This window comes from Leucoraja erinacea, chromosome 1 (assembly GCF_028641065.1).
Source record: "Leucoraja erinacea ecotype New England chromosome 1, Leri_hhj_1, whole genome shotgun sequence".
Lineage (NCBI taxonomy): Eukaryota > Metazoa > Chordata > Chondrichthyes > Rajiformes > Rajidae > Leucoraja > Leucoraja erinaceus.
Genome location: NC_073377.1, coordinates 155,150,326 through 155,166,746, shown reverse-complemented (window position 1 = coordinate 155,166,746; position 16,421 = coordinate 155,150,326). Strand labels below are relative to the sequence as shown.

At 42.2% G+C, this 16,421-nt stretch overlaps 1 protein-coding gene across 1 annotated transcript in view; it reads left to right on the top strand.

Moving 5' to 3' along the window:
• LOC129703568 (uncharacterized) overlaps window positions 1-16,421 on the top strand; it is a 134,065-nt gene that overhangs the window by 32,638 nt on the left and 85,006 nt on the right. The window contains exon 3 of the mRNA XM_055646160.1: window positions 12,699-12,787. Coding sequence (XP_055502135.1) covers window positions 12,699-12,787 — 89 coding nt within the window. The remainder of the gene's footprint in view (window positions 1-12,698; window positions 12,788-16,421) is intronic.

The following is a 16,421-nucleotide window of genomic DNA, read 5'->3' as shown; positions in this document are numbered from 1 at the left end:
TGAATATGAGGAATAGGGATGATCAAATCACTGACACGGAGTTAGGTCAGGCTTTATGCATCAGTGATCGGTGTTCAGTCGCTCCTTATGCTGTGCTGGTGACTCAGCATTTGCACTCATATCCTGGAGGATTTGTCAATGAACAATAAATGTGTGTTGGCTTTCTCCATGCGGAGCAGCGCAGTAATGAAGGAACAGCACACTGTTAGTAGTGCCAACTTTCACATGAGGTGGTAAACCAGTGAAATTGTGAAGATGGCATGGATTCATTTTGAAGGAAAGCATGAAGATCTCCATTGGATCCTGGACTATATTTTATCACCATAAGACATCAGAGCAGAATGAGGCCATTCGGCCCAACGAGTCTGCTCTGCCATTTGATCATGGCCGATCTATTTTTCCCTCTCAGCCCCATTCTCCTGCCTCCACCCCCCCCCCCCCCCCCCCCCCCCCCCCCCCATAGTCCTTGACCCCCTTACTAATCAAATCCCTATCTCCTATAAAAAATAGATCATTTGAATTTTGTGGGATCTTATCTTCGGTAACATGGCTGCAACATAAGAAATATTCAGTACAAGCAGAGCTTGTGGAAATGTGTGCCTTTTCATTGTTTTTGATTTACCAAGTAATTCAGAAAATACTGAAGGCCAAATAAATTTACAAAATTGAGAAATCCTTGAAAGAAAGAAACAAAACTGTGGAAAAGACTTGAATGCATTGGACTAGTGTGGGCAGTACAAAGAACAGGTACCAAATTTAATGGCATCTCTGCTTGGTTGAATGGGGCTATCAAACATCTCACAAAGAAATATTTTTTTTCCAACCTCGTTTGATAAAGGCATAGAATTAATATGAAATTTGTACCAACATCTAGATTTCCAGTGTAAGAAAGGGATTAAAGTTGCAAAGAAAACTATTCTCCTAGATGATGCTAAATTGGCCACTCAACAGAACCTTGACCAATGTTCCCTACCCAGTAGCATTCCCTTCTTCAGACCAATCTCACTGGTTAACTGAATCACAGAACCACATGGCCTGGTCTCAGTGTAACAGGGCTTCCAGTGATGCGTAGATGAGGCTCCACCAATATACCATGGCAATCTTTGACCACACTTTGCAATGAGTAAAAGTAGTTAATGACTTTCATCAATTTTAAAATCTCTAGTGTTTAAAAATGATAAACATTGATGAAAATTACAAAAATTAAATATAAATATTAAAAAAATGTTCATTATAGACATAAATAATTAAAAAAAAACAAAAAAAAACAACACGATTAATATAAGGAACTCTAACTTTTCCTCATATTTGTTGCCCTACTATCCAATCATCATTTATTAGGTCTGGGTATAATCATGTAATGGATCCATGAGTTAATTCCTGATGTGTGCAGGCTAGTGGCTTAGTGAACCGATGGTTTTTGGCTTCCAAACCTGTCAGTATGTTCCTGACTACCCAATTGGTGCCATTGGCACCTTGAAATAAATATGAGTGCGGTAAGATGTAATTATTCAAAGAGAAAAAATGACAAATGAATCGAATGGTGCAGGTGAAACAGGATTTGTGAGAGTCAATGTTTGGTAGGACGTGAAATTGCTCTACAGGTATATTACCATCAGTTTCTATCAACGAGAAGACAGGTATCTTATGTGAGTTTAAAAGGGAAGTAGTTGGTGTTGCAGAGACATGTAATGACACTATTCGCTTTTACACCAGCATAGTTGCTGAACAGCTGTGTAAACTTAAGGTGAATTAACCTCAAGGGCCGGATAAAGTCTATCCAAGGATTCGTAAAAAATAAGGAAGGAAATTGCAAAAACACCGCCATAAATCTTCCAGAGAGCACTGGCAGCTGGAGAGATGCCTGGAGACTAGGAAAGGCAGATGTTACTCCTGTTTTTAAAGAGACACCAAAAATGACCCAACACGCCAATTGGTTTGGCATCCATTCCGGTTAAACTGATGGAATCTTACATTAACAGCAACAAAAGTTTACATTGTGGCTTTAAGGCAATGAAACATCCTGGCCGAGAAATCCTTCTGCACCTCCAAAGGTGATGTGCGCTGGGTTGTGTACTTTCTGCCAAAGCCACATTTTCTATTGCGTCTTAGGCCTCAAGCATGTGTACGAAGAGGCAGCCTTTACACTGTTTCACCGCAGGTAAGCTTTTCCTCTGCTAGCTTCATAATGCAGAGTAAGGGGAAGAATCTAGCTGGGTAGGTGATTAGGAATGGCTAGGGTGTATTTTCATGAAGGTCATATCTCTTTCTGAAGTGGTGGTGGTGAGGGGGTGATTTCCTCTGTAAAGGATCTTTTTGATCTGGGTTTTGAAGTGTGTTAGTGGGGGTTATGATGAGCATCTGCTGAGGCTCATGTTGATTATGGACATCTGCATTTGGATGCATGTCCCATGCCGTTTGTTATTCTCACATAAACCCCTGCAATTTATGAATGCACCATCCAAATTGGCATAACTTGCCTTTTATCATCACTGCCCATATCCAGGCACTTTGCTGCATTGGCCTGTTGTTCACATGGGATTCAAGGGTGCTTATTTGACATGTGCATTGGACATGAAGCAGAACAATTAAATTGTTATTTGCTGCAGCTTTACAGGCACCTTAGGTGCAATAACAAAAAAAAAAATTAAATGATCAACTATCCTAAATAAACTAGACCACAATAGTAAAAAAACAAAATAAGTAGAGTAATCATAGTAGCAATCATAGCAACATCTGTGGTGGTTTGGTGCTGAGGTTAGTGTGCTCAAGATGGCTCAAGAACCTGATTGTGGATGGGAGGAAGCTGTTCTTGAACCTTGAGGCAATGGTTCTCAGGCTCCTATACATTCTGACTGATGGTAGCAGTGAAAAGAGATCATAGCCGTGGTGGGTCTTTAACGACATTCGCTGCTTTCTTGAGGCAGCTTTCCCTGTAGATCCCTTTGATGGCGGGGGGGATCTGTACCTGTGATGGACCGGACAATGTCAACCACTTTCTGCAACCTCCATTGCTCATGATAATTTAATTTTCCAAGCGGCCAAGTTAATGGGTATTTTTTAAGGCAGAGATAGATATATTCTTGATTAGTGCAGGTGTCAGGGTTTATGGGGAGAAGGCGGGAGGGAGAGATTGATCAGCCATAATTAAATGGTGAAGCAGACTTGATGGGCCAAATGGCTTAATTCTGCTCCTGTTACTTATGACCTTATGATCTTAACGTTGATTTTAGGCTGATACTTTTCATTGGTTGAGCAGGGTACAGTGAGGTAAATAATCACCTTGTGTGTGATATACTGAGTGATTCCACACTGCTTCAATCATCACTCTTTAACACTATCTACTGCTCACGCTTCACCACAGTCCTTCCACATGCTTTATCCTTCTAACACAGCTGTAAGCATGGCCACATCTTAAAGCCTAGGTGTTCATCATCTAAACGCATTGGATAACTCTCATTATCACACCTCAAGACAAGGTCATCCATACCAAATGATAGCAGAGGCTCAAGATGCGTTTCCATGAACGTTATACCCAGCTGTAGATACATCGTGGAAATAGGCCGCTGGCCCACCGCATCCGTGCTGATCAGCGATCTCCGTACACTAGTTCTATCCTGCACACTAGGGACAATTTACAGAAGCCAATTAACCTACTCTCTTTGGAGTGTGGAGGGAAACTTGAGCACCCAGAGAAAACCCACGAGGTCTCAGGAAGTACATGGAAACTCCGTACAGACAGCACCCGAGGTCAGGATCGAACCTGGGCCTTTGGCATTGTTTGGCAGCAACTCTGTCACTGAGCCTGATGGTGAGAATTATACTCAGATGATGGGAATGCCCATTCACAGATTTCATGGCTGTTGGTGGTACTGGGGTAATGGTATCCTCAAATTAATGCTTCTCCCCTCATGCTATCTCTTTATAAGCTGCCGGTAGAAAGAGTATCAATTTGTCTCTCCCAATGCAGTTTGACCCAGAGAGTGATGGGTGCCTGGAGTGTGTCACTAGGGGTGGTGTTGGAAGCAGATATAATAGTGGCATGATTGAGGCTTTTGGATAGGTAAATGGACCTGCTGGGAATAGAGGAACATAGCCCACATGCAACCAAACCAAGCATCATGTTCAGCACAGACATTATAATAATAATAATAATAATAATAATAATAATAATAATAATAATAACAAATTTTATTTATGGGCGCCTTTCAAGAGTCTCAAGGACACCTTACAAAAATTTAGCACGTAGAGGAAAAACATGTAAGGGGAATGAGATAAATAGTAGAGACATGACTAGTACACAAAGTAAATACAGAATTCAATACAAAACACAGTATGAGGCAATTAATGCACAGATGAAAAAGGACGGCACATGGGGCTAAGGATAGGCAGAGGTGAAGAGATGGGTCTTGAGGCGGGACTGGAAGATGGTGAGGGACACGGAATTGCGGATCAGTTGGGGGAGGGAGTTCCAGAGCCTGGGAGCTGCCCTGTAGAAGGCTCTGTCCCCAAAACTGCAGAGGTTGGACTTGTGGATGGAGAGGAGACCAGCTGATGTGGATCTGAGGGACCATGAGGGTTGGTCAGAGGAGGTCAGTGAGATATGGGGTCAGTGAGATTATGGACCAAAGGGCTTGTTCCTGTGCTGTACTCTACTGCAGTCTTCAGGCTCCTGTACCTTCTACCTGAAGGTAGCAGGGAGATGAGTGTGTGGCCAGGATGGTGTGGGTCTTTGATGATACAGCCAGCCTTTTTGAGGCAGCGACTGCGATAAAGGAAGGTCAGAGCCGATGATGGACTGGGCAGTGTTTACTGCTTTTTGTAGTCTTTTCTTCTCCAGGGCGCTCAAATTGCCGAACCAAGCCACGATGCAACTGGTCAGCATGCTCTCTACTGTGCACCTGTAGAAGTTAGAGAGAGTCCTCCTTGACAAACCGACTCTCCGTAATCTTCTCAGGAAGTAGAGGCGCTGATGAGCTCTCTCATTATCTAGAGTCGCACAATGCATAGGAACCCATGTCCTGTGCACAGATGTATAGGAGTTCAGGATGTAGTTTAGTTCCACTGAGCTGGTCACCATGTATGAACTGTTTCCTGGACAGACACCCACAGGAATTACACTTCTCTCCCTTTAGTAATATTTTCCTACCAGCTAGGAAACCGATCATGCAAACCCTTGATTACCTCCTGTAAACAACTGCACTCAGGAAATTTAGCAGTGGAGATGTTATTTATATCCATGCAGTGGGCAGACGTGAGATGAATAGATCATAATATGGTGAATAGACAAGCTTGTGTTTTTTTTTTATACCTTCCATCAGCAACAGGAAATTCAGCAATAATGTTCTTACAAGCTTGCTCTTCATTGCAAATTAAAAAATAAATAAATTGCAAAGGCACATCTAACACAAACTAAAATATTTTTAAAAATTGGAAACTGCTTTCCTAATTCAGTGAAAAGGCAATAATTTATTAGATAAAAACTTATGTACTTTGCTTTTGCCCTCATTTTGAGCTCATTTAACCTCTCTCTTGAGGTTTTCCTGCTTGACATTTTATGCTGGGGGTTTGAAAGCTGCTTCAGACTTCTTCCTGCACTCAACGACTTGCGACAGATTTGATGGCAGGGCATAGATTCTCTTTCACTCTATCCACAGGGGAGTGTCCTTGTTTTAACCCAGTTCCTGATTATGATGATAGCAGAATAGCAATTAGAAAAGTGTTTAATGGCAGTTGCTTGCACCAAATTCTATGGCATTGTACAATAGAGCACAAAGACACTGCAGATTGATACCAGCAACAACTGTGTGACGGGGTAAAGCCCATGTGGTTCTTTAACAGTGGCAGTCGTGTTAAATCAGCACTGAAGCTAGAAGTGTGAGTGGTGTCACAGGGTAGGGACAATTCATTCGGGGCGGTACAGTGGCGCAGCGGTAGAGTTGCTGCCTTACAGCGCCAAATGCCCGGGTTCGATCCTGACTATGGGTAATGTTTGCATGGAGTTTGTACGTTCTCCCTCTGATTGTGTGGGTTTTTTGCAGATGCTTCGGTTTCTTTCCACATTCTAGAGACGTACAGGTATGTAGGTTAATTGGCTTCGGTAAAATTGTAAATTGACCCTTGAGTGTAGGATAGTGCTAGTGTACGGGATGACCACTGGTCGGCGTGGGCTTGTTGGGCTGAAAGGCTGTATTTCTAAAGTCTAAATTATCCATCCCCAATGGCCGCAGATGAGTAATAAGTCACAGTCCTGTAGAATCTGGGCAGAAAAATACTTCAAAGAAAATATTTACATAGGTAAGAAAGAACTGCAGATGCTGGTTTAAATCGAAGATAGGCATAAAATGCTGGAATAACTCAGCGGGACAGGCAGCATCTCTGGAGAGAAGGAATGGGTGACTTTTCAGGGTTGAGACCCTACTTCAGACCTGAAACATCATCCATTCCTTCTCACCAGAAATGCTGCCTGTCCTGCTGAGTTACTGCAGCATTTTGGGTATCCACCGAAGAAAATATTGATGTTCAGTAGATTATCCAGACCATAAATATCTACCAAAATACCTCAGAATGCTCCTAACAAGTACGTACAAATCTCCAACTTTCTGGAGAGGCTCCTGTGCCAACCAGGACTTTCATATGAAGAAAGATTGGATAGACTCGGCTTGTACTCGCTAGAATTTAGAAGATTGAGGGGGGATCTTATAGAAACTTACAAAATATTTAAGGGGTTGGACAGCCTAGATGCAGGAAGATTGTTCCCGATGTTGGGGAAGTCCAGGACAAGGGATCACAGTTTGAGGATAAGGGGGAAGTCTTTTGGGACCGTGATGAGAAAAACATTTTTCACACAGAGAGTGGTGAATCTGTGGAATTCTCTGCCGCAGAGGGTGGTTGAGGCCAGTTCATTGGCTATATTGAAGAGGGAGTTAGATGTGGCCCTTGTGGCTAAAGGGATCAGGGGGTATGGAGAGAAGGCAGATACAGGATACTGAGTTGGATGATCAGCCATGATCATATTGAATGGCGGTGCAGGCTCGAAGGGCCTAATGGCCTACTCCTGCACCTAATTTCTATGTTTCTATGTTTCTATTGCAGTAAATGTCTCCCTCTCTCCCCAATCTAAGATTCCACCTTCAGTTTTTTCTGATACACATTATCAATGTGTGATCCACAGTTTGTATTGAAATTCAGATCAACCAAGGCACTATGGGACACAAAATGCTGGAGCAACTGAGCAGGTCAGGCAACATCTCTGGAGAACACGGATAGGTGACGTTTTGGATCGAGACACTTCTTCGGATGGGTGCTGTCTGTCTTTCAATCCTGTTTATTTTTGTCTCTACATCAAGTATAATCTGAATAATAAGCGTAAATCTAAACCCTAAACCTCAGGGTGGGGTGAACAATATACCGTAGTGAGTCTGTGATGGAAAATGAAAATCAGTCACTGGGTACAATCAGTTACTTCCTAACCAACTTTCAGCTCCTTGTTTTTTTCCCCAGTTGCTCCTGCAGCTGATTATAATGATCCATATTATAAATCATCTAACTATAAGTGTAATAAAACATGCCATCACCAATTTCGATACTGACCTTGGGTGCTACCTGTGACCACATGGGTTTCCTCCGGGTGGTTCAATTTCCCCCCACATCCCAAGGACATAATAGGTTAATTAGCCCCCGTAAATTGCTCCAAGTGTGTAGGTAGTGGATGCGGAAGTGGGATAGCATAGAACTGGTGCAAATGGGTGATCCATAGTCGACGTGGACTTGGTGGGCCTAAGGGCCTGTTTCCGTGCTGTATCTCTAAACTCTGAAGTAAACCGATACATCGCCCTGAGTCAGAAATATACTGCTGGTTCTTCGTCGTTGCTGAGTCTAAGCGCTGGATCTTTCTGCAGTGGTTGTCGGAGTAGTTTCACAAGCAGAGGTTTAAGAAGGTGGGTCATTGTCATCTTCTCTTGGGAGATAGCGACAGAAATAAAGACTGACCTTGCCCGGCACACCTGCATGCCCCCCCAAAAAGCATAAATGAACACTTTAAACACTGGCACCTCCCAATGGGCTCTGAGGTGAGGCAGATGGTGTCTGTGCAGGAGGCCAGGAAGTTGGACTTCATCTCCATTCAGAGAGGTTGGAGGAGGTCAAGGTGGCCAGCCTGTTGTCCAGCCGCATGAGTCCCACAAATAACCACCTGCCCTTCCCTCTGACATTAATGCCGCAGTAAAATGTCCAGTTCCCACCAAAAACGCGCAAGAATTTTGCTTGGAAGGAAGCGAAACTGGTGAGAAATGCACCACAAGAGGGAAAACTCTTGCTCATGTGGAAACTCTGAATGGTTATTCATATCCTGCAATCTTGCTGCTTTAAGTGAAACAAAAAAAAAACACTGTTCTGCTGATGCTTGAGAACTTCAACGAGTTAAGTCCTCTGAGAAAGGGTTGCAAAACTGTTTTGTGGATTAAAAAAAAAAAATTCTCATCTGGAGAATGAAATTGCAAAGCAGGCACTGAAGAGACAGGGACCCAGAACTATACCCAACCACCAGAGGGCACTGATCGGAATGAAAGACGGGGAGAAATCATTTTCCGAGTTGGGTCTCCATCTATTTTACTAAGTGATGGCGAAACAGAAGAGAACATATGATATTCATCCTCATGAAAAGTGCTGGCTGGTAGTCTCCTACATGAGAACAATGACTGTGAAAAATATAAAACACCTACTTGGTTGTAATTGAAACTCTCAAATTAATTTAATGTAATTTAAATCTACATTAATTTGGGTTTTAGTTTGGAATTCCAGATTGCTGGTCCATTTCACTGTATGTATTCAGTGAATTTTATGCAATACTCCACAATTTAACTCAGTCTGTAAGTTTTTTTAAACGGGCAAGCAAGTTTCATTAAAAATATGGAGAAGGGAATATTTCAAAACTGGTTGAAACTCACACATTTTGCCTGGAATTACTGTCCAGGGCTCCATTCCAGACTGCAGGAATACATGTTGAGAGATGCAATGAAGCTTGGTGGAGCCACTGCAAACGCTGTGTGGGGAAGGACTACATTCTAAGGACCTTGTAGACCCTGTCAATGAGGGTGTGGTGGGCAAATCCCTCAAACAACAGAAGGGGGTATCATCCTCAGGGCCCTACCATGCGGCAATAAGTTCATGTAAATTTTGTTTTATTTATTTTATTTATTCCGAACAAGTAAAGACATTAAAGACATTAATAGTAACAAAATCGAAATTATCAAACAATTGGACATTACAATCAATATTTACAAGCAATGAAAAGGACAAAAAGCAAATTTCCAATGTCCAATTCTGTGTCTGTACAAGCTTGAAAAGGAGTGAGAAGAAGAATAACTTATTAAATCTCACCCCTTTTCCCCAACACTTCTACCATATTTAAAAATCAATTAATTAATAATAATAATACTACCCCAGGCAATTTCCCATAATACCTACATACATATATATACATACAACTATTATACACATACAAACTTCATATATGAAGTAACCAAACATAAGTAAACAATTGTAAAGCAATAGATAAACATTAACCCCCACTTGTCAACCATCCCCTCCATCCCGGTACCCCTTGAAAATTATTTTTTATATATATCATTTTAAAATGATTCATGTTTGTACATTGTAAATGGAGGAGAAGTAGGCCATTCAGCCCATTGAGTCTACTCCACCATTGGAGTGGTTGGGCAGGCCCACAGGTTCACTTATCAGCCTGGCATCAACTGCAGCGGGTGATAAACTGGCTGGTGGAATGGGGACACACAAGGCAGAGAAGCTTTAATGCCAAGAAACATGAGGTAATCCATTTTGGTAGGAAGAATAAGGAGGAACGATACAGAATTACAGATATTTTATTTAATGTAGCACAGACGCAAAGATACCTGGGATTATGTGTGCACAAAGTGTTGAAAGTGCCACAACAGGTTGATAAAGTGTTTGATAAGGCAGACATAGTTCTTGGTTTTATCGATGGAAGCATGAAATGTAAGAGCATGGAATGATGCTAAATATTACAAAGCACCATAGAAACATAGAAAATAGGTGTATGAGGAGGCCGTTCGGCCCTTCGAGCCAGCACCGCCATTCATTGTGATCATGGCTGATCGTCCCCAATCAATAACCCGTGCCTGCCTTCTCCCCATATCCCTTGATTCCACTAGCCCCTAAAGCTCTATATAACTCTCTCTTAAATCCATCCAGTGATTTGGACTCCACTGCCCTCTGTCGCAGGGAATTCCACCAATTCCACAGTCAGATATCAGCTGGTGTATTGAGCTAAATTATGTTTTCTCATTCGAGGATGGCATTAAAAGCATTAAATAATGATTGGAATAGATTTACAAGAATGGTTCCTAGAATGAGCAACTACAGCTTTAGACTTTAGAAATTAGAAATACATTGTGGAAACAGGCCCTTCAGCCCACCATGCCGATCAACAATCACCCCGTACACTAGAACTATCCTACACACCAGGAGCAATTTACAATTTTTACCAAAGCCAATTAACCTAAGAACCTGCACATCTTTGGAGTGTGGGAGGAAACAGGGAGAATGCACAAACTCCATACGAGCGGCATAGTCAGGATCGAACCCGGGAGTCTGGCACTGCACGGCAACAACTCTTCCACTAACCACTGTGCCACATCTCTTATATTCTTCAGGACTGCAGAATTATCTGACAAAGTTGAAAGTCTTTCAGGCCTTTGTGTGATCTACCTTTGTTAATTTCCATTAAGTTTGTAGAAAATTATACAGTTTCTAATTCAGAGGCCAATGCAATAATAATTTTATAGTCAAGCTGTAAATTTAATGGTGCATTAGAAGTCATTACTGGGGTATGGACATGTATCATTGGTATATAAAAAAATAACTCGATAATCATATTCATCAAGACATGGTGTTTATGTTGTCTTGAGGTTTTGTGATTTATTCTCTTATTCCTCTGTGTATGCTCCAAATTAATTAAAAAAAACAGCGTTGTATATTACACTCATAACCCATAGGTTGGACATGTTTTTGCTGATAAAAAATGGCTCGTGAATATAGCCCTATTTTGGGATTTTCCAATGCATTGCTAGAATTGTTTGGCATTATCCAGAAAAATGGTAGGGAGTACTTTACTGGGCAAGGGCTAGAGAAATGACTGTCAAGATTCATTGTTTGTATATCTATCCATTGATGCCTACAGGGCGGTTTAATATGCAGACATTAGTGTGGGTTGGGTTGCCTTATGTTAGGAAGGCATGAACTATTGAGTGGGTTTCCCTGGAATCCTCCAAGAGCAGCCATTTTTGCCCGAGGATTATTGGAATAGATAATAAGCTGCCTGCCCCTTTTCCAGGGTTACACCCACGCCGGATGGTACTTCAGAGGAACTATGCGCTGTCCAAGGGGCGCCCTGGTGGATTTCCGGGACCGTGGGGGGTTGAATGCATCCTCAATAAGGATTGTGATATAGTTGTATGGTAGTTTATTTAGTATATTAGTTTGTCTTGTATTATGATGGCGGGTTTTGTTTTGATTTATTTTGTACTGTAAATATTATTGTAAATTATTGATTAAATTATTATTAGTTAAAAAAAAAAAAGAGTACCCATGTTGGTGAGCAGAAGGAGTGTTTGCACACCACTGGGAATGGTAAAGCAGTACAACTTTTACATTTGCCAAACCCATTTCTGCAGCAAGTTAGAGAATCATTATGAAATCAGAAAAAGGATGAGTCTCAAACTAAACCATGAGCAAATGTACCCTAGAACATGACTTTTCCTTGACTGTCATATTGGAAATACTTTTTATTTTTCCCACCTCAATCCCATTAATGCTGTTTCTCCTGCTTCACACATTTTCTCCCAGAGAGTTGTGAATCAGTGGAATTTTCACCCAGAGAATTGTGAATCTGCGGAATTCTCTGCCACAGAAGGCAGCGGAGGACAATTCACTGGATGTTTGCAAGAGGGAGTTAGATTTTGCTCTTAGGGCTAAATGAATCAAGGGATATGGAGAAAAAGCAGGGTACTCATTTTAGCTGATTTTACACGATCAGCCATGATCACATTGAATGACGGTGCTGGCTCGAAGGGCCGAATGACCTACTCCTGAACCTATTTTTCTATGTTTTTATGTTCCATTTGGTTATTTTTGCCCTTTCTTGTTGCTGTGGTTGTGATGCCAGGGAGCATCTGCCCTTGTCCCACTTAGGAAACCTGAACGCAAACCTCTGGAGACTTTGCGCCCCACCCAAGGTTTCCGTGCAGTTCCCGGAGGTTGTAGGTGGTTGCCGGAGGTTGCAGGTAGGGAGACTGACGAAAACCTCCAGGAACCGCACGGAAATCTTGGGTGGGGCGCAAAGTCTCCAAAGGTTTCTGTTCAGGTTTCCTAAGTGGGACAGGGGCTTTTAATTCTCCCCATTTACCATGTTACTAAACTGACTGTGCTTGATGTTACAAATTAGATTAAAAAAATATATTTGTGTGGTTTACTCCCAACATTTGCATGACGTTAATACTCTTCCGCACCCAATTGGCCCCAAGTGCCATCTCAGCCATTCATTCATTGAGGAATGTTATTGCTGCTCTCTGCTGGCTGACCTTTAGACAATTTTAATTTTCACGTGTGTCCATTACTTCTGTTCTATTGTTAATCTCGTTATTTTTCTTTTGTTTTAGCACCCGGCATCCTAATTGCATTATTAATCTTGGCGCTGACTATCGTTTTATTATGCTTGATTGGTTGTTATCTGCACCGAAGAAAACATGTAAGTATATTTGGCATTCAAATTTCAAACGTTTGTGCAGCAAAATACCTCATTCAATAAAGCATTCTGTGATGTGTAGGAAAGAACTGCAGACGCTAGTTTAAACCAAAGATAGACACAAAAAGCTGGAATGGAGGAATAGGTGATGTTTTGGGTTGAGACCCTTCATCATTCTATAATGTTTGTAACTATTGTTAGCATGTCCTGATATTAACTGTACTTTGTTTGATATTTGGTTTGCGTCAGGTGAGAATATTGGGATGGTAATCGGATAAATATAGAAACAAGACGTCCTCTATCAGAATGACCCAGTGCCATGTTTTATGTCCATGAGCTGACAATTAATGTCAATTGGTGGTAGACAAAAGTGCTGGAGAAACTCAGCGGGTGCAGCAGCATCTATGGAGCGAAGGAAATAGGAAACGTTTCGGGCCGAAGCCCTTCTTCAGACAGGGTTAATTAATGCCAATTAGCTGGTTAGTCACATTACAGCTGAGCTGAGGCCATTTGAGTACAACAGTGATGACAGAGTGTGACAGAGTATCTCACCTGATGTTCATACTTGCATTTTCAACAAAGGGTACTTGGAGTCAACGTAGGAAGAGTAGGAAGCTTCTATGAAAATCCTTATTTTTTTAATTTAGTGCCTAATATGCTGTAGTCTCATTCTGCCACTGTAAAGTATTTCTATTTATTTATTCTGTCTAGCATCTTGTAGTTTTTTGAACACTGCTGTCAAATCTAATCTCAATTTGCTTTACGCTAAAATAAAAAAGTGTTGAGCTCAGAATTGGGCTCAACCTTCTAGCGATAGTTAAGTCACCTTCTACGGTTGGATAGAACATTTGGCCACTCGCGCTGCTTGGTGGCATCTCAGATTCAGGTCAACAAGGATCACTTAGAATAGAAACCCAGAGATTGCTGCAATATTGGACGACAGATGGCGCAATGGGCTAAGTGTTCGGCTGGCGACCGGAAGGTAGCCGGTTCGAATCCCGCTTGGAGTGCATACTGTTGTTGTGTCCTTGGAGCAAGACACTTCACCCACCTTTGCCTGTGTGTAAATGTAATGTAATTATGTGAAGCACTTTGGGGTCAATGCAAGTTGACTAAAAATGTGCTATATAAATAAGATTATTATATTATTATATTGAAGGCACATCACTAAAATCCGAAAAGAACTGCCGCATGTTGCATGCCCTGGGATGGCGGGACTGTCATATGAGGAAAGAGTGAAAAGACTAGTCTTGTGTTCACTGGAATTTAGAAGGATGAGGGGATATCTTATAGAAACATATTAAATTATAAAAGGACTGGACAAGCTAGATGCAGGAAAAATGTTCCCTGTGTTGGGCGAGTCCAAAACCAGGGGCCACAGTCTTAGAATAAAGGGGAGATCATTTAAGACTGAGGTGAGAAAAAACTTTTTCTCCCAGAGAGTTGTGAATTTATGGAAGTCCCTGCAACAGAGGGCAGTGGAGGCCAAGTCACTGGATGGATTTAAGAGAGAGTTAGATAGAGCTCTAGGGGCTAGTGGAGTCAAGGGATCTGGGGAGAAAACAGGCACGGGTTATTGATAAGGGACAATCAGCCATGATCACAATGAATGGCGGTGCTGGCTCGAAGGGCTGAATGGCCTCCTCATGCACCTATTTTCTATGTTTCTATGTTTCTATGTGCTAGCAGGGAAGCTGTTGGAGAGAATTCCTCAGGATACGATTTACTCTCATTTGGAAGAGAATGGGTTGATTAGAGGTAGTCACCACGGCTTTGTACATGGCAGGGCTTGGCTTACTAACTTGATCAAAATTTTTGAGGAGGTGACAAAGGCGATCGATGAGGGTGGGTCAGTGAATGGTGTCAACATGGATTTTAATAAGGAATTTGATGAAGTCCCCCATGGTAGGCTGATCCAGAAGATTAAGAAGCATGTGATTAACATTGACTTGGTCGTATGGATTCAGGGCAAGCTTACAGAGGGTTGTGCTGGCCAGTGGAGTTCCGCAGGGATCTATGCTGGGACCTATGTCGTTTGTGATATAAATAAATGATTTGGGCAACAACCTAGATGGGTTGGTTAGTAAATTTGCAGATGACACGAAGATTGCTGTGAGTTGTGGACCGTGAGGAAGGCAGTCAAGGTATACAGCGGCATGTGCATCAGCTACAGAAATGGGCAGAGAAATGGCAGATGGAGTTTAATCCAAGCAAGCATGAGGTGTTACACTTTGGAGATCAAATACAAGGGGAAAATATACAATTAATGGCATGACCCTTAACAGCATTGATGTACAACGGGATCTAGGGGGCCAAGTCTGTAACTTCTTTAAAGTGGCAGCACAAGTAGGTACTCAACGCCCTGGGATTCTGTGGTAAAGAAGGTCAGAGTGTTGAGTGTACGAATCACTAAGTTATGATGCAGATGTATAGGTCTTTGGTCTGCCCACAATTGGCGTGCAGTTCTGATCAGCAGGATGTGGGGGCAGGATGTGGGAGTTATGAAAAGAGAGCCGAGGAGGTTTTAGACAATAGACAATGGACAAAAGATGCAGGAGTAGGCCATTCGGCTCTTCAAGCCAGCACCGCCATTCAATGTGATCATGGCTGATCATCCCCAATCAGTACCCCGTTCCTGCCTTCTCCCCATATCCCCTGCCTCAGCTATCGTTAAGAGCTCTATATAGCTCTCTCTTGAAAGTTTCCGGAGAACTGGCCTCCACTGCCCTCTGAGGCAGTGAATTCCACAGACTCACAACTCTCCGTGTGCAAAAGTGTTTCCTCGTCTCCATTCTAAATGGCTTACCCCTTATTCTTAAACTGTGGCCCCTAGTTCTGTGACTCCCCCAACACCGAGAACATGTTTCCTGCCTCTAGCGTGTCCAAACCCTTAATAATCTTATATGTTTCAATAAACTTAGAATAAAGGGGAAGTCATTTAAGACTGAGGTGAGAAAAAACATTTTCACCCAGAGAGTTGTGAATTTATGGAATTCCCTGCCACAGAGGGCAGTAGAGGCCAAGTCACCGGATAGATTTAAGAGAGAGTTAGATAGGGCTCTACGGGCTAGTGGAGTCAAGGGATATGGAGAGAAGGCAGGCACGGGTTATCGATAGGGGATGATCAGCCATGATCACAATGAATGGCGGTGGTGGCTCGAAGGGCCAAATGGCTTCCTCCTGCACCTATTTTCTATGTTTTGATGTTTCTAAGATTATTAAGATTTTACCAGAATGATGCCTGGATTAAGGGGTATTAGCTTCAGGGAGAGGTAGGACAGACATGGATTGTTTTCTCTGGAACGCAGGAGGTTGCGAGCAATCCTGAAGTATATAAAATGAGGGGAGGCCATAATAGGATACACAATCAGAATCTTTTCCCCATGATGCATCAATCAAATACTAGAGAGCATAGCTTCAATATGAGAGGGAAAACGTCTAAAGGTGATGTGCGGATCAACTGCTTTACACAGAGGGTGCTGAGTGCATAGAACGTGATGATGGAGTTGATGGTTGAGGCAGATAGTATAGTGGCATTTAAGTGATTGTTGGATAGGCATATGGATATGCAAGGAATGAAGGGATCTGAATGATGTGTCGGTGGTAAGAGATAATCTTGGCATCATGTTCGGCACAG